General features: G+C 39.2%; 1 protein-coding gene across 2 annotated transcripts in view; it reads right to left on the bottom strand.

Annotated features, from left to right (window-relative positions):
• Positions 1–22,363, bottom strand: part of HBS1L (HBS1 like translational GTPase) — a 48,405-nt gene extending 26,042 nt beyond the window's left edge. The window contains exons 1-5 of one of the 2 annotated variants that reach the window (XM_060776575.2): positions 22,127–22,363; positions 14,603–14,668; positions 13,884–14,015; positions 13,029–13,223; positions 11,492–12,007 (exon numbers count right to left, since the gene is read on the bottom strand). In XM_060776575.2, coding sequence (XP_060632558.2) covers positions 11,492–12,007; positions 13,029–13,223; positions 13,884–14,015; positions 14,603–14,668; positions 22,127–22,169 — 952 coding nt within the window. In that variant the 5' untranslated portion in view covers positions 22,170–22,363. The remainder of the gene's footprint in view (positions 1–11,491; positions 12,008–13,028; positions 13,224–13,883; positions 14,016–14,602; positions 14,669–22,126) is intronic. The other variant, XM_060776574.2, reaches the window with a different exon arrangement.
• Positions 22,364–24,796: the final 2,433 nt, after the last annotated feature.

Here is a 24,796-nt window from a genome sequence, read left to right as displayed (position 1 = left end):
TTTTAAGTTTAGTCAGTAAAGTCTACTTTTTATGAAGCTAATACATTTGAAAGTGCTAAAAGACACAAACCTCATGAGAAATTAAAAACATATTTTCATTTGCATATGCAAATTAAGTTAAAGGTTTCATAGAAATCTGTTCAACATATGAATACTCACCCATTTTCAGGTGTGCAAAAATAGACAGTAGATGACCTGCAGCTATTAAAATTAAAAAAATGCAAACTATTTTTGAGGTCCCAGGCATGTTATACTTGCAATGACTTAGGAGTGAACAGGGATTGTTAAAATTGTTTTAAATTTCCAGCCATATAGAAGCCAGGCACAATTTGTCACTGCATTAAATAATAGTGTTCTAAACAACTAATGTTACTCTGCTCTCTGTTGCACCTGGTCATGTTTTTATCTTCCCTAGCACCAAATTTTAAAATGGATTCATAACCAAAAAAATCACTAGCACAATCCAGATCAGGGTAGTATTTATGGTTCTTAATCTACCAGTTGAAATGTGACTGAAAGAAGCCACTGACCTACAACTGAAACCATGTTCTTACAGGAAGGAAAAGAGCTGGCACCAACTTGTCTGGGTGGCAGTGAGTTTGTGTGGCCTAGAAATTGGAAGCAGCTCTGATACAAGATCTCCACTGCCACAGAAATGCCGTGTAATTTTACTTTTCTACTACATTTCAGAGCTAATATGCCAATCACAGTTTGCTTATTGGCTATTGTAGGTATGCTATCAAAACTTGATTGCTATGCAAAAATGTCAATAGGAGCAGTGCCAAGATAAAAGAACACTACAAATACTGAATAGATGCTTTCACATTCTTTCCTATCTAAATGTGTTAGCAGTAACACATTTACAGAAAGAGATATTTGAAATGAAAGTGTGAAACTGCTAAACCTGTTTTGAATCTCATTTGGAAAAAAAAAACTAAGGTTGATTAAACACAATGCCTACTGGCACTCAATAGCTCCTGTGATATTAAATATTATCAATTTAATGCACACCAAGAAAACTCCAAAATTACGGCAGCTTAACAAATTGTCCATACAAAGAACTAGAAAGATAACTGACCAAATAGAAATACCAATAAAATGGTACTAGCAATTATCAGTACAGCACTATGAATATTTGAGTTATGTAACAGAGCTTCAGGAGCCCCCAGTGGCACAGTGGGCTAAACCACTGAGCTGCTGAACTTGCTAACCAAACGGTCATAGGCTCGAATCCGGAGAGCGGCATGAGCTTCCACTGTTAGCCCCAGCTTCTGCCAACCCACCAGTTCAAAAACAAGCAAAATGTGAGTAGATCAATAGGTACCAATCCAGCGGGAAGGTAACGACGCTTTATGTAGTCATGCCAGCCACATGACCTTGGAGGTGTCTACAGACAACGCCGGCTCTTCGGCTTAGAAATTGAGATGAGCACCAACCCCAGAGTCGGACACGACTGGACTTAACGTCAGAGGAAAACCTTTACAGAAATTGAGATGAGCACCAACCCCAGAGTCGGACACGACTGGAATTAATGCCAGAGGAAAACCTTTACCTTAACGGAGTTTTCACGGAGTCATGGATAATAAATAAATAAAAGTTTACTTGGTTAAGCAGAAGATTGCCCCTTTTCCAAGACTACTATTAAATATAACTCTGCTGCTTTAAAACACTGAACATGCTGAATTGCGGCTAAATTTTATATTCACTTATTCAGAAGCAATTGCTACATAAATCAGTGGAAGTCAGAGGCCCCTGTTTAACTGTGTATGGATTTGGATACAAAACTTTTTATCTGCAAACAGATCTGGGTATAGTGTGAAGAGCAATCCAAAAAGGAAAGAAGAAAAGCAAATTAACCTGCCTTACTAGCTACTCTGGCATGTTGAAAAAGCATAGATATATAAGTTTCATTGCCTGTAGTAACCACTTTAATTTCTACATGCATTATCGCGAAAAATCCTATATTAAAATATAGAGGATATTCTGTTTGCAACTTCAGAATATTGTGATTTATATACATTGTGGGGTACAACATTACAAAGGAATGCCTATTACACAGTTCAAATTAATGTTGCTTTGAATATTTCAAATGGCATATATATAAAGAGAGAGCTTTGAATTGATTTAAACAAAACCAATGAAATTGCAGGAAGAAACCATAAAGCATCACTGCATTACTCAGCCACTCACAACAGCTAACTATTGTTTTTCTGTATCTATGCATATCAAAGAAAAGTGCCCTACCTTTCTTTTCTTTTTTTTAAAAAAGTGGCAGTCTTTCAAAATATCCTGTTCTAGTTTTAAGACTGTTAAAACAACACATCTTAGGGAATAGGTCTTGGGAGTGTCATTTTTTCCAGTGTAGGTGTACATAAAATGAATCTCAAAACATTTAAAATTTTCTCATTGCTTCTGACATAAGCCACTTCCTTTCCGAAGCCCACACAAAGCTTTATCAAAGCAGATTCTGTGACTCTTACCAAATTTTCCTCAAGAGATACCCTTACACAGAGATATTGCTCACCATATCATATTATTGCTCTGCCACACACTACAGACATTCTCTTAACCACAGTTACAACTTATAGCCTGTTAAAATAAGGACCATTTTTATTGATATTCCTTCTGTAATGTACTGTTAGAGGATGCATACTTAAAACAACACATCTTTGAAACATACAACACATAATGAGCACACTAATGAGAGCGGAGTGTACTTAATACCAAATAATAATCCACAACTATCAAATAATCTGTCCTTTTCCAATTATTCACACTGAGATTTTCATTATTGTTCTTACTTTTTCATAAGCAGTTCTGCAATTTTTATTATTTAAAATTTTAGTTTTGTTCATGAAGGAAGAACTACACAGAGAACAGAATTGCTACTTATATTGGAAATCTATTTTACTTCCATTTCTATCTTCTAAGATTACATCAATTATTGTAAACAACACTGTGTAAACAACATAGTATTTCAACACTCTGAACCGCTCTTTGGGGTTGAGAAGGGCGATATACAAATACTGTAAATAAATAAATTAATAAACACACTTTCAAGCGTATTTGGGTGCTAGAAACAAGAGAAAAAGAAATGACAATTCCCAGGAAACAGAATTTTACCCCCGGGGCCACATTCTGTATTGCTGCTGTCCACATTCAGCCAACATTCATAATGTAAATTAGCATGAACAGAACAGAGATATATGAGCTACAAGAGATGGAAAACTACAGGCACTATGCCAACACAGCATTTCAAAGCATTGCTGTAACAGTATTCATAGAAGGTCACCAACATGTGGCGAGTCTACTGCCCCCATACATAGCTCTCAAGTTCACGGAGTAGGTTAGGTATGGCCTACATACATATACATTTGGACAAAGGAGGAAAAATAACACTTTTGTATGTTTATTATATCTGTACAGTGGCATGTACTACCCTATATACTCAAATATAGTAAAAAAAATCAACCCAACACACTTAGGTCAACTTATCCCTTTGCAAAGAAAAAACAACCGCGGTGAAACATAAAAGCCTAGGAAGTTCCTGAAGAGCCTCAAAGAAGGACCTCACCACAACCACCATGGTGCTGCTTCTAGCCTGTGAAGAAATGGTGATTGTGGCAGGCCCCTGAGGTGGCAGTGGCGCATTCCCCTCTTCACAGAATGCCTTTTGACTTATACACGAAGTCAATTTATCCATTAGTATACAAAGTGATAAGCAGGAAGCCTAAAAAGCCGTTGAGCAAGCAGTCCTAAGCAGAAGACGATATATGTGCAAAGGTTTATTCCTCACAGGTATCATTCTGTTAATGGACTCAGAAAGTGACTCTATTATCCATATGAGGAGGGCTAGTAGTAGGTCTTTTAGGACACAATGGTTTACAAGGCAAATTTTAATGTTTACTGCTTTAAAGTTATTCTGAAGATTTATTGCAGTACTTTAACATTCAGCAAGGTTACTTTATGGCAATCAAATATTCCAATAAATAAAAATGACTGAAATTAATGCTCCAAATGCCATGTGATTCACCCAAAGCACCCAAATAAACACAGATGAAAAGGCTAACATACTTATAATGCTAAGCATATGACAATGAAAGCAAAGAATGTCAACAGGCCTAAGAAGAAAGTGGTGACCTATAGAAGGCAAACGTCTCTTCAGTATCTACACACAAGTGGAGAAACTCATGAATACTTTCACCATTTCCTCTCTGGGTTTTTATTTATTTATTTATTTTAAAAGTTTTTATTGAGTGAAAATAATGGCATACAAAATATAAAAAGGAAAAACATCTAATAAAGTACATCTAATATAGGTATGTCATCCCCCCCAAAAACAGGTACACTGCAATATTTTATCAAATCTTTCCCCGCCTACCCCCCCACCCCACCCATGACCTCTGACACTACTCACTGTGAGTCCCATATCTAATAAAATCTACCCTTATGACTACTTTAGTAAATAAATACCCATTGAGGCTACTTTAAAGTTAGCATTTGTCTTCCGTCCAAGTATTCAAATACCAGCCTCTATTTTTTTTTAACAAACTCTTCATTATTTCCTCGCCAGATACCATTAGATAACTTGGCCATTTGAGAATAGTCTAATAACTTCTCCCCAGTCCTTTTTTGATAGTTCTTTTTGACCTTTCCACAATTTTGTTATTGTCAGTTTGGCTGTAACAAAGCTATACTGAGAAATTCCCTCATTCTCTTTACTAGTTCTCTCCCTAAATATTTCTAAAAGGCACATTTCTGGATATTTCTTAACTTTGTTACTAATCATTTTGTTTGTTTCCTTAATTACCTTTCTCCAAAAATCTTGTGCCATCCTACAGATCCACCAAATGTTCTCTGGTGTTATATAATATCTATAAAACACATACTTATACATATTTTATCTGATTGCACAAGCTATTGAGAATTTAAATCCTCTTCTCCATAGATGCTCCCAATTCTCCAGATCAATATTTTCCCCTCTCTGAGTTTATGATATTAAACCCATATTCTCTATTTTAACTTAAACGTTCACCTTGTTGCATCAAAAATGAACACACAAACTGACCACATTATAGTGATCCAACAATAGCATATTTCCCAGATTTAACATACTTAATTTGCTTTTGACATGAAGAGCACTGTGATAAGAAGGCAATTTAATGTGATATGGAACTTTATGTTTTAAAGCACATTTCCGTTAAAGATCTTGCGACAGATTTAGTAGTGTAATACAACATTTTAGAAGTGTATATAAAGGTTCGAAGTTCATCAATGGAAAAGATGTATGGACATTCTTTGGTGGAATGGCACCCCTCTACACACATAGATACTGAAAACATCTCATGTATCACCCAATATTGGCTCATGAGAGCCAGCTAAGCCGCTGGAATTGTTTTTAAGAGGTATAGAGGGCTGTAGTGGGAAGGGAAAGTGAGGGAAAAGGAAGCGGAGGAAGTGTAATTGCAACTATCACTGCAACACTCAATTCATTCAAACACAATGCTGTTTTCAGCTCTGAAACTAAATTTGGCCCAATAAATCATCAGAGTAGGTCAGTGACAGAAAGCTGCATAAACCTGAGCATATTTGTAAAGACTGAATTAGTGCTTAGTAGTTCTAAACATTTTTTCTATTTAAAATGTGATAGCATGGGTGGATTTAAAAGTTTGCTTCTCCAATACATAGTTTTATACAGTTCCAGCAGTCTACAGAATAAACTCTGAAATATAATTATTAAAATACACAATGGTTTTTTAAAAGATGCAAGCCATTATTCTTGATTTGAGTTATTGGAATCCAATACATTTAATTTTACTTCTTTGTCAAATTTATCTACTTGCAACTGGGATAGAAAATCTTATCTAGAGTTACCACATATACTTGTGTTTAAGCAGAAGACAGGTTTCAAGACCAAAAAGACATATTTTGTATGTTCCATTGATAAACCAAGGGTAAAACAGAGGGCCATATAACAAAGGATGGAAAAGATGACGGAACATGATGCCAGATAACTAAAAACAATTCCAGCAAGCACAACAGTTTGTGCTCCTCCTAAAGGCTGGGGGGATGAGGAGAGAATGATACTAAACAGTGGCTGTGCAATGTGCCAGAGAGGTAAACCAGGAAATCATTCAGGCTAGGAGGCAAAAGCGCCAGTGCTTCCTCTGAATACCTTTCATCCATGGCTATTGCTATTTTCCTGCCCAGGAATTCAAGAAGGTATTTTTGCCATTCTACTTGGAGAGGGGAAAGGTTCCCTTTGTTTGATAAAATACTATATCTTAACATGTATAAAGAGCGAGGGGAGGGGGATCCACTTTTCTCAGTAGTAACACAAGGTGTGAGCTTAATCCATACTAGGAAAAGCATCAATCTCTTCTACTCTCCTGCCAATCCTTTTAGTAGAAGCACTAAAGAGTCACTGCCTCCATTTCCAGGCATTCAAAACGACCAAAAGTATTGCAGCAGTGGAGAGAGTAGCAGGGGCCAGGGCTACTTTTAGGTTGCCCAGGATAGAGAGTTCTTGCCTTTTGCCACTCACTCTGACAACGATTGTTCCTATTTTGATAAGAGTTAAAGTGCAGTACTTAAATTGATGTTTGAATGAGATGACCCAGCTTTTGGGGGGTCAATTTTCTGACTACTTTTTTTACGTACACTTGTGTATATACAGTATATCTTCTCACAGAATGAATTTGAATGACTAAGTCTGAAATTACAAAATGGCATATCTACCTATAGAGCTCATAAAAGTTTAGGAAAAATTACAATTATTTTTGACATTTTTAAAAAAATAAGTTATACCCTTCTCTTTTTGGAATCACTAATATGCCAATACAAGTCTCATCATGCAACCTACTGTATTTCCAGATGAAGACACAAAAAAGACTGCATGTACCACTCCTCTATTTTATTCTGAATATATATGAAAAAATATTAATACAAGCCAGATTTATTTTAAAATATTTAATTCTCAGTACACAAAATAACTTAATATATTTACTTGACAATACTTTTGAGTATTTTCACTAGCACATGTGACACCCAAACATGGCTGAGAAAAAAAATAAGTATACTCTATTAAAAATATATTGTATCATACAAACACATGCAAAGAGCATCTGGCTTCAGATCAGTCAGATATCAAGAAAATGCAAAGTCACAATCCATTCCTGCAAGGATGCAACTCAACCTTCCCAACTCCAGTGTGCACAAATTGCAGTATGCTTCCCATGTCTATAATAAATTTAAAAACCAGTGCACAGCATCAATACAAAATTCCCATCTATTCCTTCCTTCTACAGTGCTATGACCTGCAAGTCAATATTTTTCTGAACTGAAAACTATTTGCAGGTATAGCAACTGGAGAAAAGGGGGACAAGTGAATCACTATAAGGCAGGGATTGAACAAGTTTCCACAGCTAAATAGTCAGTGTGCTGTAATGAATCTGTACTGAATCAACCAGGAAGAAGAATAAGAATTCATTAAGCTCTTGATCAAATGCTGGAAATTTGTTTCCTTCCAGATTTTGAATGGCCGTAATTCCCATCATCTCTCATTACTGTTCATCCTGACTAGAGGGGTTTACAGTCTAAGGACATCTCGAAAGCCATAGGTTTTTCCCACCTCTGCTCTAGGTCAACCCCCTCTTAGGTAAGCAGCAGTGCTTGGAGGATGGATTGCATCTTTACTATCTGAAGAACATTTAACATCAAATAGAAACATTTTGGAAGCTGAAAATAATAATACAAGAAGCACAAATAGACACAAACTTAAGAAAATATATTTTCTACTTTGGTCAAAGGATATCGAAATATATATATACACACATATACACATCTATATATACATACATACATTATTTATTAAAATTACAGCATCGTATCACTATTTTATTTACAGTGCATTTACATTTACTTTATGACCATTTCAGCATCTTATTGACAGACCTCGTGTTGTCCATTACTCATTTAATCACTGGAAAGCTACCTGTCGCAAATTATTGCATTATACAACCTATTTAAGAACAAGATTTTCCCTCAACTTTTAATTTATTCAGTTGTTCTTTTGGGATTTCAACCTTGCAAGGGTAAAAAAAACTAGAATCTGCCACACTGTGATGATTATAAGGAAGTTACGAAAGTAATGGGGAAAATAATCAACTGAACAGGAGGAAATAGTAAATCAGATTTGTTATAATCATGAAAAATATAGTAATTATTTAAAAAGAGTGATATTCAACAGGCTCCCTAAATTGTGACAATCAGTGAAAAATCACAATTACAGTAATTGGCTCCCAAATGTAATGGAATGTTTTTACTGCTGCTACAACAACAAAGACTTAAACAGCTCGATAATTTAATATTTTGGCATGGCTTATTTTTCTTCTGCTTAAAAAAAACTGTATAAAAACATCTCCTGACCATATATACAGTGCACACATATTAACTATAGCTGCCTGTTTAATTAGTATAAAGTTAAGCGAGCCAGTATATTTACTGAAAACACAGCAATGCATTTTATCAAATGAAAATTGGATTGTCCAGCATCTCACATGGTTTTCTGCACCTACAATGGCACCTGTTCTGCATGTATTCCCCTAAAAAATTTCCAAATTTGCCTTGGAGTATTCCACAGGGGTATGAGAAAGGCTGCAGGAAAAATCCATTCTACCACTTGTACCTGTTCTGCTGGTAGATGAGGAAAGCTGCATGCTACCCACTGACAATATTAAAAGGGGGGAAAAAATAATGTAACAGTTCACAAATGGTCACAGAATTCTTTGTAAGGAATGTATGGAAAGTTATCAGAAACTGGAAACTATAAAAAAAATATAAGAACACATCAATACTTTAAGACACAAAAAGTCAAAAGGAGACTTTTTTTCTATAATCAAGGGTCCATCACACAGGCCAAACCAGGTGAGGTGGGGGTGAATGGACTTAGTGGCATCCACATAACAGACGAGGCAGGTGTGTCTTAAGGCCCAGGAAGGCTGCTTAACACATCCTTGTCCTACATCACCCCAAGTCGGGGAATATCCTGAAACAATGACCGCCAGCAATTTCATACCCAATGGTAACCGCTACACTGAGGACACATTGGCAAGTAAGGCGGTAAGGATATCCATCTAGCGGTGCGAAACCAGGTTCAGCTGAGAGGCTAACTGTGCAAACTTCCCTGGAGCTGATCCAAAGTAGCCCATTCTGAATTAGCTCCAGTGTGTGGGCCGTGTAGATAGGCTTATAGTGAGTTTTATAGGATTACATCTTTACTTAATAAGATATGAAAAAACTTTTGTTTATACATGTATCCAACTTTTTTTTCTCTGTTTGACAATACACCAAAGCTGATAATTTAGTGGACAGAATGGGAAAATAGGCTCTGAGAATACAGTTTTCCCCTCACACTGCAAATGAAGATGGAAAGTAGCTTAGTGAGCAAAAAGAAAGGTTGGGTGAGACAGAACTTTCTAAACACAACAAACTAGAGGGAGCTGCAAATCAGGCATTCTTTTTCCCAATTAAATTTAACTATTGCTGTATGGAGAACTAAGATTCTATTTAGCTAACTGAAACTGTATTTATATTACTTGGAAAAAAATTTTAAGACTGATTCACATATGATATAGGTAAGTACTTTTAAAATACTGTATGTGCCTTGTAACATTTCCTAATGTGGATGTACAATATATAGCTTCAATTACATGATTTTGGGGCATGCCCCATGAGACAATACCTATGATTTCTGGTAGGTTCCCCTGGAGGGGTGTCTACAGAGAAACCAGGAAGGGGACACTATTACATAAGCATGCCTTCCACTTGTATAGCACTGGATACAACTCAACGTATGTAAAGACACAATACGTCTGGAAAACCATGTTTTCAAAGCTGTCAATAAGACTGTGCTTCTGAATATATATTAGTGGTCCCTCCTAAGTTTACAAATGGCTCAGAACCATGTTCAACTTTAAATTCTTTTTACCAAGGATGGGCTATTTTTCGTAAAAAAAAAAAAAAAAAAAAAAAAAGCTAAAAGGAAACATAAAATGGAGCTTGCTCACATTAGAAGGCAGCTATGTTAACAACAGTAGTCCACAAATAAAATAGTAACATATAAACATTACATTATAGACAATTAATTCACAGTAATATACATTCAATAATTTGTTCCTCAGTGTCATTTTTAAAACCTGAATATTAACACTGTTCTTTACAGCAGAATCAGCACATACTTTTTGAAAAAATATTCTCAATGTTATTTGGAAAAGATCCAGTATTCAAACAGTATTATAAAACTACAAAATAAGGAATAAAAGAATAAAAAGACTCAAATTCAGTGCACCTCTTTAAAAGTTTACTGCATTTGTTAACTAATATAAACTGATAATTGTTTTTGCTTTTAGGAAATCTATCCCACACTGCAATCTGAAGTTAGATTGTATAAAATATTTTGAATGTTAAAAATAATATAAATTGGTTACTAGCACATTGCACTGTTATCTAGTGAAGGCCTTCTTTTGGCCTGATTTCACAATGTCATCAGGAGATGGTGATTTGAAGTCAAAAGGAGTTATTGCTAATAAGGGCCCAACATCGTTAATTTTCACTTCTTGCATTTGTATGCTGTATAAGAAAGCCTTGTGGAGATTAATAGTCTGGCGTTTACATCTCTTTGAGGGATAACGAAGACATAATGTTATAGCAAAGGCTGAAGGTCTTGCAGAGAGGGCCTTTGTCTGGGGAACAGGACCTTCTAAGATATGTGATCGCAATTTTTTCTTGCTTTTTTTTACTCCTTTAACACCAGAAATTTGATGTCCACGTGTTGAACATAAAGTTTCTGTTTCTGGAAGCAGAGAGCCTGATTTTACCACTGCAGGCTCTGAAGTTAATGCTAACTTTCTAATAAGAACACTTAGATCAATATCTGAATTCACAACTGCAGGTTGCGCTATTTTAGATCTGTACAGCTCAGAAGAGTTGCTTGTTTCGGGCTTAACCACTTCAATGGACTTTGCAATTAAATCTGAAAGAGACAGGCTCTCAAGCTCCTTCACAGGAGAAGGCCTAGAAAATGCCAAGGAAGATAAAGATCCTGACAATTCTGTCAATCCAGATGAAGTTTGAGGTTGATTAGATAGTTGAGACAATGGTGAATATCCTAATTCCATATTTGTGAAGCCTCCTGATGATGGGTTACAAAGATCAGACAAAGAAAAGGTTTTGTTGGAATTACGGTCTTGGTGCTCCTGCAAGAGATCAGCCAGTGATGGGCTTTCAGATAATGAAAATTTCAAGCTATCAGACTCTACAGAGCTGATCTTGTGCCCCTGAAAAGAGCTTTTGTTTTGCTGAAAAGAAAGGATGTTTCCAGAACAATCAGTCTCTTCACTGATCTTATGATTTATATTATTATCTAGCATCATATTACTCAGAGCACTTATTAAACCAGGAGGATTATCCGAACAGATTTTGCCATCATTACCAGATTTTTTCTGAAAATCAATCAATGTAAGGTCTTGATCATCCAGCGAGTCACCAGTTTTGTTAAGTTTCAACAAGGACTTCAAGTCCTGAAGTCCTTCACATTTCAAATGATTACATGAGCTCTTTTCTGGTGGATATTCTTTCAGCATTTCGGCCCCTGAACTAAAGCATGAACTACATTCATTACAAGACTGCCAATCCACTTTGCTGCCAGCTACTGGGAGTGATGCTTCTTTTCTGAATGATTCATCAAGTGTCATGTTATTGGCACTGAATGGAAGATAAAGCTGCCCCAAGGACTTGCAAGAAGACATTGAGGGTTTCTTTTTGATCCAAGGTGCATTGACATGTTTGGGCCTGAAGAGAATTTTGTCACTTGGATCTGGAGGGATATGAGGTGATTCAAACCTGGCTATAGGACCACCAAGACTAAAGCAGGGGGGAGAAGAATTTGAGGTGTGTTCCACCATGTTAGTTAAGTTAACACCAGAAAATATTTCTGAACAAAATAAGCCTTACCTTACAAAAGCCAACAGTTTCAAGACAGATGGAAAGCCGCGGCAAAAAGTTCCAATTTTGTCAAGGTGGGAAAGGCAACAGCAAAATCAAGAAGAAAAAACATGACAAGGCATTTAATTAACAAACATTATTAAAACTATTGTGAGAGGTGTAAATCATATGGACACTAACTCAGTTTAATAACTATGCTAAATTACTCACAACTCTGCAGCACATGCTCCCTCATCAATACAGTTATAGTGGAAATGACTAATTTATTACTTAAGCAGTTATTATCTTAATTACATTTATCTAGCTCATGCAGTTTTGCTACCAAATGTATTTACAAAAAGCTGCAGTTGTACCTGAAAGATGACAGTTTAACTGCAACTCATGGATTATTTACAAGTTGCTGATATACAGATCTACTGATACAGTATTTCATCACATAATAGTAATCATCACCCAATAATCACAGCCCACTTTCAGGGTCCTCTTTTTGGTAGTTTGTAATTCCTCACATACTATTTGCACCCATGATTTAGATTCCCTCCCCGCTGTAAGCAGGCTAGCATTTCCTTCCACTCACTCACCCATCCACACTTGCCCATACACTCACCCACTCGTCACTCCACTCATCCACTTGCCCACACACCCACTTACACATGCACACACTCATTCACTCACATACCCATTCAGGCACCCCGTTACATAAAAGGGGTAGGTGAGCAGATGGATGGGCGTGCGAGTGAGTGAATGAGTGAAAGAGTGGTTATCTCAAGTTGTTTTCAACTTCGCTTTATTAAAAAAAAGTTTTTTCCCCTCACGTAACAGTTGCACACCCCTTTTTGTGGAAAAAAAAAGAGTGGAATGTGCAAGTATTACGCAATAGAATATGGTATGAAAAACTATTTATTCTTTCAACAAATTTAAGGACAGAAAAAAGCTGTTCTTATGCACTGCTGTTTTGCTTATACAGCCTATCTCTACAAGAAAACATTCACAGTAAAACCTTGGAAAATTAAATGTAAACATACCTTTTGGTGCCTTCCCTGTAAGCACAGGATCCTCATTTTTTGTCTTCAGATTTGGCTTATTATCTTGTGAAAGCACAGAGTCCAAAGCTTGCTGTACATCAAATTTATTATGCAGCACTGCTTCCACCATCACTTTCTCTGGCACAGACTCTCCAAGCACTTCTCTCATATGGTCAAGGCACGACTCAAGTTGAGCTTAAAACAAACAAACAACCAAGCTATGACTATACAAGAGAAAAGACACTGTTCAAATTAAGTAGTCAAAGAGAGATGCTTGAATTTCCCTTCTGCAAACTATCATCATTTACATCCAGAGACAATGTTTGTTTTTCCTTCTCTGCATATCTAGAGAATTCTTTGCTAAATATTTACCCTTAGTTATTATCAAGACCAGCCTGTCAAAAGTTAAAAAAAACCCTCTATATATTCCACATTAAGTAATTATACATAATTAGGAATCACTTAACAGTTCATTTTAAGCATTTACAGTTATTGCAGTGAATATGTAACATAAATAGCATATTTTCTGGTCGCACGTCCCAGCAGACTATTGCCACATCTACATCTCGGAATTCAAAAAGTCCAGAAGTTGCATTGTTATCGAGAGAATATAGGAGGTCAGTTCTTCTTTTGGGTTCTCCAGGCCAGATTAAGCTCTCACCTTTTGCCACACTCCTCTGAGAAGGGAGTGGTTTCTTTTTAAATAAATTAAGCTACAGTACTCGCACTGATCCATAGCAAACCAAAGCTTTCGAGGTCAATTTTGACTAAAATTTCTAGACTTATACATAATTATAGGTAGTGCCTCAAATACACAATCCATGCATATTAAATAAATTCTGTTTCTATAGTTACCTTTTTGTATTTCAGTTAACTTCTGAGAGACACAGTTGCTATGTTCTGTATCTTCATAGCCATATTCTTCTTCTTCTAATGGTTCAGGACATCCTGCTTTGTTATCCCGTCTTGAATATATAAACTGAGCAGCTATGACACAAACCAGCATTAGAATATTTATTAGTATTCAGTTATCCTACAACTTTTCTAAATCCTCTTGTTACTTAAACAAAAGTCATATTCAAGAAATATTTCCAGTAACTATTTCAACAGTTTATTCTAATAGACTTTGAACAGATATTATTCTAACAACTCACAACAGATATTCCTGAAAATTTGGTTCAAATATCTGCCTCTTTTATTCTTGACCATATGCATGTAATTAGAAGATACAGAAGGGGCAAATGATTAACGCAACACTGGAGTATTTTATTTTGAGTACTTTGTTTTTTTTAAAAAAATGAGTACAGATAGCTGGCAACAGCTATATAAAAAGTTTAGACTGTTGGGTCCTTAGGAGGAGGAAGCTGTTAGAATTCAAGCCTGAATTAGGAACTGAATCACATTACGAAAAGATATTAAACCATATGTGCCTCCCTTTTTCTCCTAACCATTGCTATACCAGTGTGCACTTCAATATTTTCTACAAATACCAGTTTACAGACATCTATATAGCACCAAAGGAGAAATCTATCAGATATAGCGCATCATATCTGAAACAAACAGAATACACTAACCTGTTGAGGGTGAAATGCAAAAATCATCCTCTACAGACTGTCCATAGAGATCATCTTCTTCAAAGTCTAAAATAGGAAAAATACAATGAAACTTCTTTAAATCATTTAAAACAGTTTCCTAAACATTGGGGAAAACCTCCTGACAGAGCTGTTTGACAGTGGAATATACTGATTCAGAGTGTGATGGAGTATCCTTCTCTGTTGGTATTTAATGGGGGCAAAATGGGGTCAAAATTAATTTTACAGTGTAGATGCACCCTATATATAATGCTTACTACTAACACATAGATTTCCTTCTAAAATGCATTATCAAGTCTTACAAGTATTCACATAGCTTTGCAGTAAGGAAAGCAAAATATGTTTATTTCTATAAAACATGGGTAGAAATTGATGAACACACTATGGTTTGTACCACACACAGCACTTTACCCTGAACTTCCATTTAAGAACGTTACTCAAGGGAGCTAGGAATAGGTTTTCTAATATTACAGAAGGCCGCAGAAGGAGATAGGAAGAAAGATTTCCATTCATCTGACATGGGACATTAAAATACACCACTGGATTATGACTTGAAGAAGTTTTCCTATATAAACTTTTTTTGTATATGTTTAGTCTTTGAATTGTTATATCACACATTTTGCATTGTCAAAAGCTCCTGTATTAAAATGACACTCATATTTAAATAACGACCAAGTTAATCCTACTTGCCACTGCAGAGTGCCAGCACTGGAACTTTTGAAAAATGCAAAGCCCTACCTATATAAGAAAGGTATAATTAATGCAAGAAAGGGGCCCTCTGCCTTACACTCCCTGGATCTTTGGGAAAAAAACAATAGGAAGGAACTGATATATTCCAACTCCAAGTATATCATCAGACAGTCTGAAAGCATATATCAGTCTAGGAGTGTGCGGAAAACCATTACAATGTTTCATGTAACATCATCATGTTTGTATAAGTCTAACTCTACAACTAAGCAACTGCTTTTTTCAGAACTACCTTTCTTTTCAGATTAAGGATAAAAACAGGCAAAATTCAAAATGAATCAAGTAAGGCACAGGTTAGCCAATTTCCAGGGGTTCTGATTTTGCATGGACTCTTATGGAAACATAGACGTCTAGCCCACCTCCATTTTCACACATCTAAAAGCTAGGATCCATTTTTTCCTTCAAATGACCAATAGTGTAACCAAACCCAGGGAACACTATCAGCTATTCTGCTTCATATGTGGGCTTTATAGGGTCCCACAAATGCCTTTTTTGGCCATAAAAAAGGAGACCCTCCCCCCTAATGTAACAAAATGACAATGTCTCCTACGGAGTCTAAAGACTCTATTGGCCTTTTGGTGGTGGGAAAAAACTGAGTCTTTTAAATTTTGTATCTTTAAGACTGTTCAAATGATAATTGTTATTTTTTTTATTTTTAACTTTATTAGCTCTCTACAGAGGACTAAGTATACCACCGCTTTTATAACTTTACAGATGGAGATATAATTAACAAATTTGGAAACTGGTCACTAAAATGTTCATATCTGAAGAGAAGTCATTGACTTTATAAAGCAATCTAAACATTACCAAATTGACCCTATTAAAAGATAAACATGCTACGACAACTCTTACTCTATCATCTCAACAGCTCATATATATCACCTATGACCAAAGAAAGTAAGTTATATGTCAAGTTATGTGTTGACATATGATTTCACCCACATAATCGTTTTTGCTACTATGAGGATTATAATACCAAATTATTTATTGATTTTAAAAATGGTAAGGGGTAGGCAAACACTGCTGAATCATTTGATTGGATTTTATGATTAATGACATCTTGTTAACAATTAATTCTAATACATTCTAAGCACAGCCATACACTAACTGAAGATTACTGAAGATCGATAGTTTGTGTAGTGTGAAGTTAAAAGTTTTTACAAACATCTATATATATAAATCTGTTAGGTTGGTTCAACCGGACAGGTAAACTCTAAACCCCCCCAACGAAACTGCACCAAAATTGCCATGGCCCTAGGACAACCCACTCGGTACAAACTAATCCACTCACAATTACAAACAACACAACAACACACTCACAAAGTGGCAAAACAACTGAGCATGCGCACTGCCGCAAAGTCCCCAGCGCGCGCGCACACATGGCCGAACGGCCGAACGGCACTTCCCTCCCTCCCTCGCCCAGCACGAACACGTCGCCGCCACAAACATACACACACGCATCGCAACTTCCTCCCACCCCTTCCGGCCCTGAAACACTCCTTCCCTCCTCCAACGCAGCTCTGGTAAAACACGCCCCCTCCCTTCCCCGCAACACAACCAAACGCCGTTAACAACCCCTCCCCCCGCTAACTCACCACACCTCCCTTCCCCGCAACACACAAACACACACGCCGCTAACGCACACCTCCTCCCTTCCCCGCAACACAACCAAACGCCGGTAACAAACCCCCCTGCCTTCTACACAAACACACACGCCGCTAACTCACCACCCCTCCCTTCCCTGCAACACACAAACACACACGCCCCTAACACACACCCCCTCCCTTCCCCGCAACACAACCAAACGGCAGTAACAAACCCCCCTGCCTTCCCTGCAACACACAAACACACACGCCGCTAACACACACACCATCCCTTCCCCGCAACACAACCAAACGCCGGTAACAAACCCCCCTGCCTTCCACACAATCACACATGCTGCTAACTCACCACCCCTCCCTTCCCTGCAACACACAAACACACACGCCGCTAACGCACACCCCCTCCCTTCTCCGCAACACAACCAAACGCCGGTAACAAACCCCCCTGCCTTCCACACAAACACACACGCCGCTAACTCACCACCCCTCCCTTCTCCTTCTTACCTCCTCCTTCTTCTTCCCCAATCTCACCTCCTCCCCCTCCTTCTTCCTCCCCTCCCCTCTAGGCGAGAGAGGCTTCGTGCAAAGCTAGGCCCCGCACAAAGCCTCTGTTGCCTAAGCCACGCCCCTGCCGCCCGCTTCCTTCTTGCCTTTTTGGACGACTCCGGCCAGAGGGAGGGACGACGGAAGAACAGCAAAAGAGGCGAGTGCTGGGAAGGGAAGGGAAGGGAAAGGCGGGGGGGGGGGGAGAGGAAGGGGAGGCTCCACAACACAACACAACGTCTCACAACAGAAGGAGTGACCATCACTCAAAAAATTATGATTTCGTCATTTGCGAGATGTAGTTCCTGGGATTTACAGTTCACCTACAATCAAAGAGCATTCTGGACTCCACCAATGATGGAAATGAGCCAAACATGGCACACAGAACTCCCATGACCAACAGAAAGCAGTGGAAAAGATTGGAGGGCATTGACCTTGAGTTTGGGAGTTGTAGTTCACCTACATCCAGACAGCACTGTGGACTCAAACAATGATGGATCCGGACCAAACTTAGCATAAGCATTCAATACGCCCAAATATGAACACAGATGAAGTTTGGGGAAAATAGACCTTGACATTTGGGAGTTGTAGTCACTGGAATTCACAGTTCACCAACACTCAAAGAGCATCGTGAACCCCACCAATGACAGAATTAGGGCAAACATGCCACACTGAACCCCTATGGCCAACTATGGCCAAAATACTCAAGTTTACACACAAGCATAAAGAAGGGGGAGGAAGGAGGGATGCCAGAGACAGAAAGAGAGAGGGAAAGAGGGGAAAGGAAGGAGTGTGAGAGAGAGAGAAAGAGGGAAAGAGAGAGAGAAAGAGGGGAAAGGAAGGAGTGTGAGAGAGAGAGAAAGAGGGAAAGAGAGAAAGAGGGAAAGAGAGAGAGAAAGAGGGGAAAGGAAGGAGTGTGAGAGAGAGAAAGAGGGAAAGAGAGAGAGAAAGAGGGGAAAGGAAGGAGTGTGAGAGAGAAAGAGGGAAAGAGAGAGAGAAAGAGGGGAAAGGAAGGAGTGAGAGAGAGAGAAAGAGGGAAAGAGAGAGAAAGAGGGGAAAGGAAGGAGTGAGAGAGAGAGAGAGAGGGAGAGAGAGAGAGAAAGAGGGGAAAGGAAGGAGTGTGAGAGAGAGAAAGGGGGAAAGAGAGAAAGAGGGGAAAGGAAGGAGTGTGTGAGAGAGAGAGAGGGAAAGAGAGCGAGGGAAGGAAGGAAGAGAGGCCAGGCAGAGACTTCAAAACTCTTACTAAAGGCCACAGCAACGCGTGGCAGGGCACAGCTAGTACTTTATAAATCTCAACCAACTATCTTACAATTGATCGATTTTGATGGAATATTTAACTACAAATAATGTCTGCACCTTTCTGATTGTTAGGCTTACAGTGTAGAAATGTGAATAGATTAATGCATTGAGTTCTATTAATTTATGACTTCGTTATAAATCTGTTCTCAAGCAATGGGTACATTTTCTACAAATTTAAACTAGAAATAACTGGCCTTAAATTTGCCAGATGTTGACAACAGTCACGCTGGAGGACGTAGACATTTCTACTGAGAACATATCAATCACATCAACAAAAGTGAAACCCATAAATATGGAGGGCTAACTACAAATACAATATGAATATTGAATTTTTAAAGCAGAACATTGGCAAGCATAACAGATGTATGGCTACCATATATTTATAAGTATTATTAAATAGTACATCTTTTGATGAACAGTGTCAGAAGACACTGAACTGAATCTTGACTCTCCAATAAAGGGATAAGCCTATATATTTCTTCTAGGTGTACAATCCTAAAACATTATCAGGATTTATGTTTATACACATCAGTTACATTTTCCACAGACAGGTTTTTAACACCTCCTCTTCCTTTCAGCAGAGTCAGCCACTTGCCTGTGTTGATAAGGATGCCTAGCATGACCTAACATCAATGCCCTTTTTCGCTCTAGTGCCACACAACAGATGTGCTGTCTCTAATCAGTGGGCCCAGGTAGAATATCCTATGTTTAACATTTGGTGCTTTAAAGAAAAGCCTTAGTGACCATCAGTACAAGTGTCCCTTATCTGGAATTTGAAATGTTCCCAAATCAAAGTCGTCCAGATTGGTGGCTGTAATAGTGGTGCCTTTGCTTTCTAATGATTCACCATGCACAAACTTTGTTTCAGGCACAAAATTATTACAAAAATATTACAAATACATTATAAAAGAACGTTAAAGAGGGTGTGTATAAAGTGTATATGAAATGTAGATGAATTTTGAGTACTGACTTTGGTCTCATTTTCGAAACATCTCCTTACATAAATGCAAGTATTTCAAAATCCAAAACCATTTATGGTTCAAAGAATTTTAGATAAGGGATTTGTGACCTATTGTTGTTGTTGTTGTTGTGTGCTTTCAAGCCACTTCTGACATATGGCTATGCAATTAAGGGTTTCTGTGGCTGAAAGTGTATGCTTTTGCCAAGGGTCACCCATGCCGAGTGGGGTTTTGAACCCTGTTCTCCCAGTGTCCATTGAGTCACACAGAGTGCATCCACACAGCAGAATTAATGCAGTTGGACAGCACTTTCACTGCCATGACTCAATACTTTGGGACCCTGGAAGTTTTATGAGCTATACGGGCTGCTATGAATTGTGGGAGTTGAAGTGCTAAACACCTGGAGGGCTGAAGTTTGCCCATGCCTGCTGTATGGGAAGTCAGACTTGGCCACGGTAGTCCACACTTTTTACATCCTGACTAGATACTGCAACGCGCTCTATGTGGAGTTGCCTTTGTAGACTGTTTGGAAGCTTCAATTAGTCCAACAGGAAGCAGCCTGATTGCTCACTGGAGCGCCGTACAGGGAGCACACAACCCCCTGTTACATCAGCTCCACTGGCTGCCAGTCTGCTACCAAGCACAATTCAAAGTGCTGCCTTTAGCCTGTAAAGCCCTAAACTGTTCTAGCCCAGCTTACCTGTCTTCACATATCTCCCTCTATTATCCACTTCAAAAGTTAAGATCATCTGAGGAAGCCCTGCTCTTGATCCCACCACCTTTGCAACCGCGATTAGTGGGGACGACAGGGCCTTCTCAGTGGTGGCTGCTCGTCTATGGAACTCCCTCCCCAATGAAATCAAATCAGCTCTCTCCCTTCTGTCTTTCAGGAAGAAGCTTAAGATGTGGCTGTGGGACAAAACATTCACTCGATAAATAGTGCAATATGGTTAACGGACTGGGTTAAACCCTTGTGCTGGCAGAACTAAAGACTGACAGGTCGCAGGTTTGAATCCGGGGAGAGCGCGGATAAGCTCCCTCTGTCAGCTCCAGCTCCCCATGCAGGGACATGACAGAAGCTTCCCACAAGGATGGTAAAACATCAAAAAACATCCTGGCGTTCCATGGGCAACGTCCTTGCAGACAGCCAATTCTCTCACTCCAGAAGCAACTTGCAGTTTCTCAAGTTGCTCCTATCACAGAAAAAAAAACCCCGAACTAATGGAATTGAAATTGGACAGGCCTTGGACTACAATCTCAATTGCGTGGTTTTAACTTATGTTTTAATAATTAACATTTAATTCTATGGTTTTAATTATATTTGTTTATTTTTATATGTATTGGCATTGAATCGCTGCCTGCTGTAAGGCCGCCCTGAGTGCCCTTTTAGGGTGAAAAGGGCGGAATAAAAACAAGTGAAAACATGGTTGAGCATGCGTTTACACATGCAGAGTAACTGATATAGGAAATCGAATGCCTCGACGATGAAATTGGACAATTTTTATAAGGAGACGCTAATGATGTTTTTTTAATTGCTTCTGATGTGTTTTATATTGTTGTAATATTTTAACCTATATTATGATATTATGTTTACTGATTTGTAAACTGCCTTGAGTCGCCGACAGGCTGAAAAAGGTGGTATACAAATACAGTAAATAAATAAATAATATGGGTTGTCGAAGGCTTTCATGGCCAGAATCACTGGGTTGTTGTAGGTTTTGTCGGGCTGTATGGCCATGTTCTAGAGGCATTCTCTCCTGACGTTTCGCCTGCATCTATGGCAAGCATCCTCAGAGGTAGTGAGGTCCTTTGAGGATGCTTGTCATAGATGCAGGCGAAACGTCAGGAGAGAATGCCTCTAGAACATGGCCCTATAGCCCGAAAAAACCTACAACAACCCAAATAATATGGGTTTCTCTGCCAAAGACTGCTGGTGCCTCACCACACTACATATCCCAGGGTTAAGGTAGTTAAAAATGGTGTCCAAGTGCATTTATTCCAGAGATGCACCACCCATCGCCTCAACCTCTATTAGGAACCAAATCTCCCAAAACAGGCCAGGTTCAAAATGGCCACACCCCTGTCAAGGCCAGCTATGGGGTTCCAACCCGCTTGGACCAAACCATTGTTCCATAATTGGAGGGATAACTCATGAGAAGCGGGCGCCCACCTTCTCAAACCGTCCCCTTCCCCCCCCCACCCCCGCCCGCCATGGTTCGGCCCAACCCCCGCTTTCTCTCCCCCCCCCTACCCGAAGCATATCTAAACCGATCCCAGGTGACGTCACTGACACGCCTCTCAAAAGGCTCCCGAAGGAGGAAAGAGCAGAAAGGAACTGTGAGGGGAGTCCTCTCTACCTTCGTCGTAGTTATAGCCACGCACGTTCCTATGCCGGGCCATGGCGAGCAAGCCGATGAAGGCCTGAGGTAGAGAGGCGAGGTGGTAGGTAGGTAGGCCTTCTCACAGCCCTAAGGGTGGGCACCTAGAACGCCTTCGAGTCGCCATGTTTCTCGGCTTGGGCCTACCGAGCGACGCCCCGCCTCCCAGCCTCTACCGCGACAGGCTTCCCACGCATGCTCTTTGGCGCGCGTGCGTTTTCCTTTCGGGCTCGAGCGCGCATGCGCGGCGCCCTCGAGACGTTTCAACGGCTGGTTGGGGGGCGCGCGCGCTCGCGCGCAGCTACACACGGCACCGCCCCTAGAGAGCGTGGTCCTTGTTTGCTGGCGCCGGCCATGTGCTACGTCAGAGGAAATGTCCAATCGCTTGGCGCCAGGCGGCCAATCACCGCGCAGGCCGTCGACGCTCGAAAGCTGCCCTCGTTTGACAGGTTGGGTGTCTTTGCTTGGAAGAAAGGCCAGGAACGTTTTGTTGACTAGGCCTGTCAGTGGAAACGAGGCGTATTCCTGGGTCATTTATGTTTCATATACGCTCAGCTTGATGGTAATTAACACAGGCCTGTAAAACTGAGATCCTTCCCACACAGCTGAATAAAATCTCACATTTTCTGCTTTTGGAATATATGGCAGTGTGGACTCTTAATAAATAATGTTAGCTGGAGGGTGGGCCATGGATGATGGGACTTCAAGTACCTTCACTCACTTCCTGAAAACAATGCAACTATCATCCATTGAGCAATAAAGACCAAACTTGCCATACAGAACCACCATTACCCACTTTCTCAAATAATCCGGGCAGTGGCGGGTCTCCAAGCTAGTAACCATCACAGAGATTAAGATCCTCCGGGGAGGCCCTGCTTTCCATCCTGCCATTGTCACAGGCGCGATTGGTGGGGACGAGAGACAGGGCCGCCTCGGTGTTTGCTCCCCGGCTATGGAACTCCCTTCCTGGTGAGATCAGGTCGGATCCCTCCCTCCTGTCCTTTAGAAGGATGGTAAAAACTTGGCTGTTGGACCAAGCTTTCGGGACAGGGCAATGAAGCGGCAATTGGAAAGATAACAGGGCCAATTGGATTTGATGCGGATGGCTAGGACGGTTTTAAATGGTGTTATTTTAAATGGTGTATTTTAATATTTCGATAAATGTTTTTTAATGTTTATGTATTGTATCCAGGCATTGAATGTTTGTTTTCGGAATGAGAAGGGCGGATATAAATGTTTTAAATAATAAATAAATAAATGATAAAACTTTATTTATACCATTTCCCCAAGGGGACTCAGAGCGGCTTACATGAGGCCAAGCCAGACAACACATCAATAAAACAAAAAGCGATAAACAAATAAAACAATACAATTAATATAACTGACATATAAACAATAACACGCAAGGATTTAGAAAACCTATGGCCAGGCCAAATGTAATAGTTTAAAATTTAAAAAATAAACGCTGGGCATGAACAGAGGTAGGATGTATCTGGTATGAGGGGTTTAAAAGAAATGAAGGGAGAGCAACCCAACGGGTAGTTAAAGTGCTTCTGGGGACATTTTGCTGGGAATTATTTCCTTATTCAGGGAAGGCACACAGGCCACTTCAACACAGCCCTATATCCCCAGAATATCAACGGAGAAAATCCAACATCTGAGTATGGACTCAGATAACCCAGTTCAAAACAGATATTGTGGGATGTTGTCCCTTGATATTCTGGAATATAGGGCTGTGTGGAAGGGCCCTCAGATAACCCAATTCAAAACAGAGAGAGAGAGATGAAGGTACATTTAAAAAATGTGCCTGTTCTGACTTACAATTTCAATTTAAGAACAAACTTACAGAACCTATTTTGTTCATAACTTGAAGACTCCTTATACCTCAGTTAACAGAACAGATGTGTTCTTGGGTATACCTCTTTATCAGAAAATTTAATACCAGAGGAAGAAATAAAATAATTTTAGAGAAGATTCTTTGCTAGAGGATATGTTAACTGAGGTTTGCCTGTATTGTTATTTCTGCAACATTTTCCCTGAGAATAATGCCCACTGGGCTTAGTTGTGGGTAGCTATGACTAGAATTACACTATGAGTGATATTCTGTACAGCTGCAAGAGCTTTTATGAATGTTTATTTAGCTTTACACACATACAAGTGAAAATATTTGTTTGTTTGTTCCACAAAGGCTTCTCCGTGGCTTGATGGATTTGTACCAAACTGGTACACATACCATTCATGATACAAATGAAAATGCTAGAGGGGATTAAACCACATTCAGGACTAGATCAGCCACCATATGGAAGTATATAGATAGACTACCTCAGAAGGTGATGGGCACTCAACTCCAAAGCAACGGACACTTGATTTCCTGGTTCCAATATTTTCAAATTCATCTGAGATGGCAAGATCAAAATGTTGGTATTCAAGAAGTAGATGCATAATTAGACCTACAACTGCATAGAAACACAAATGGATTGCTAGAATCTACAAAATATTTCTTTAAAAAACCACACAGAGGAAGATCAAGTAAAAGACCACATAATTGAATGGGCACAAAACATTGGACATAATATTGAAATGAGTACATGGGAATACATGTGGAAAAGAGGGTTAAAATCCACCCGCAACTATGGCCTTCACGAGAAT

The sequence above is a fragment of the Anolis sagrei genome, chromosome 1 (genome assembly GCF_037176765.1).
Source record: "Anolis sagrei isolate rAnoSag1 chromosome 1, rAnoSag1.mat, whole genome shotgun sequence".
Classification (NCBI taxonomy): Eukaryota; Metazoa; Chordata; class Lepidosauria; order Squamata; family Dactyloidae; genus Anolis; species Anolis sagrei.
This window is presented reverse-complemented; position numbering and strand designations above follow the sequence as displayed.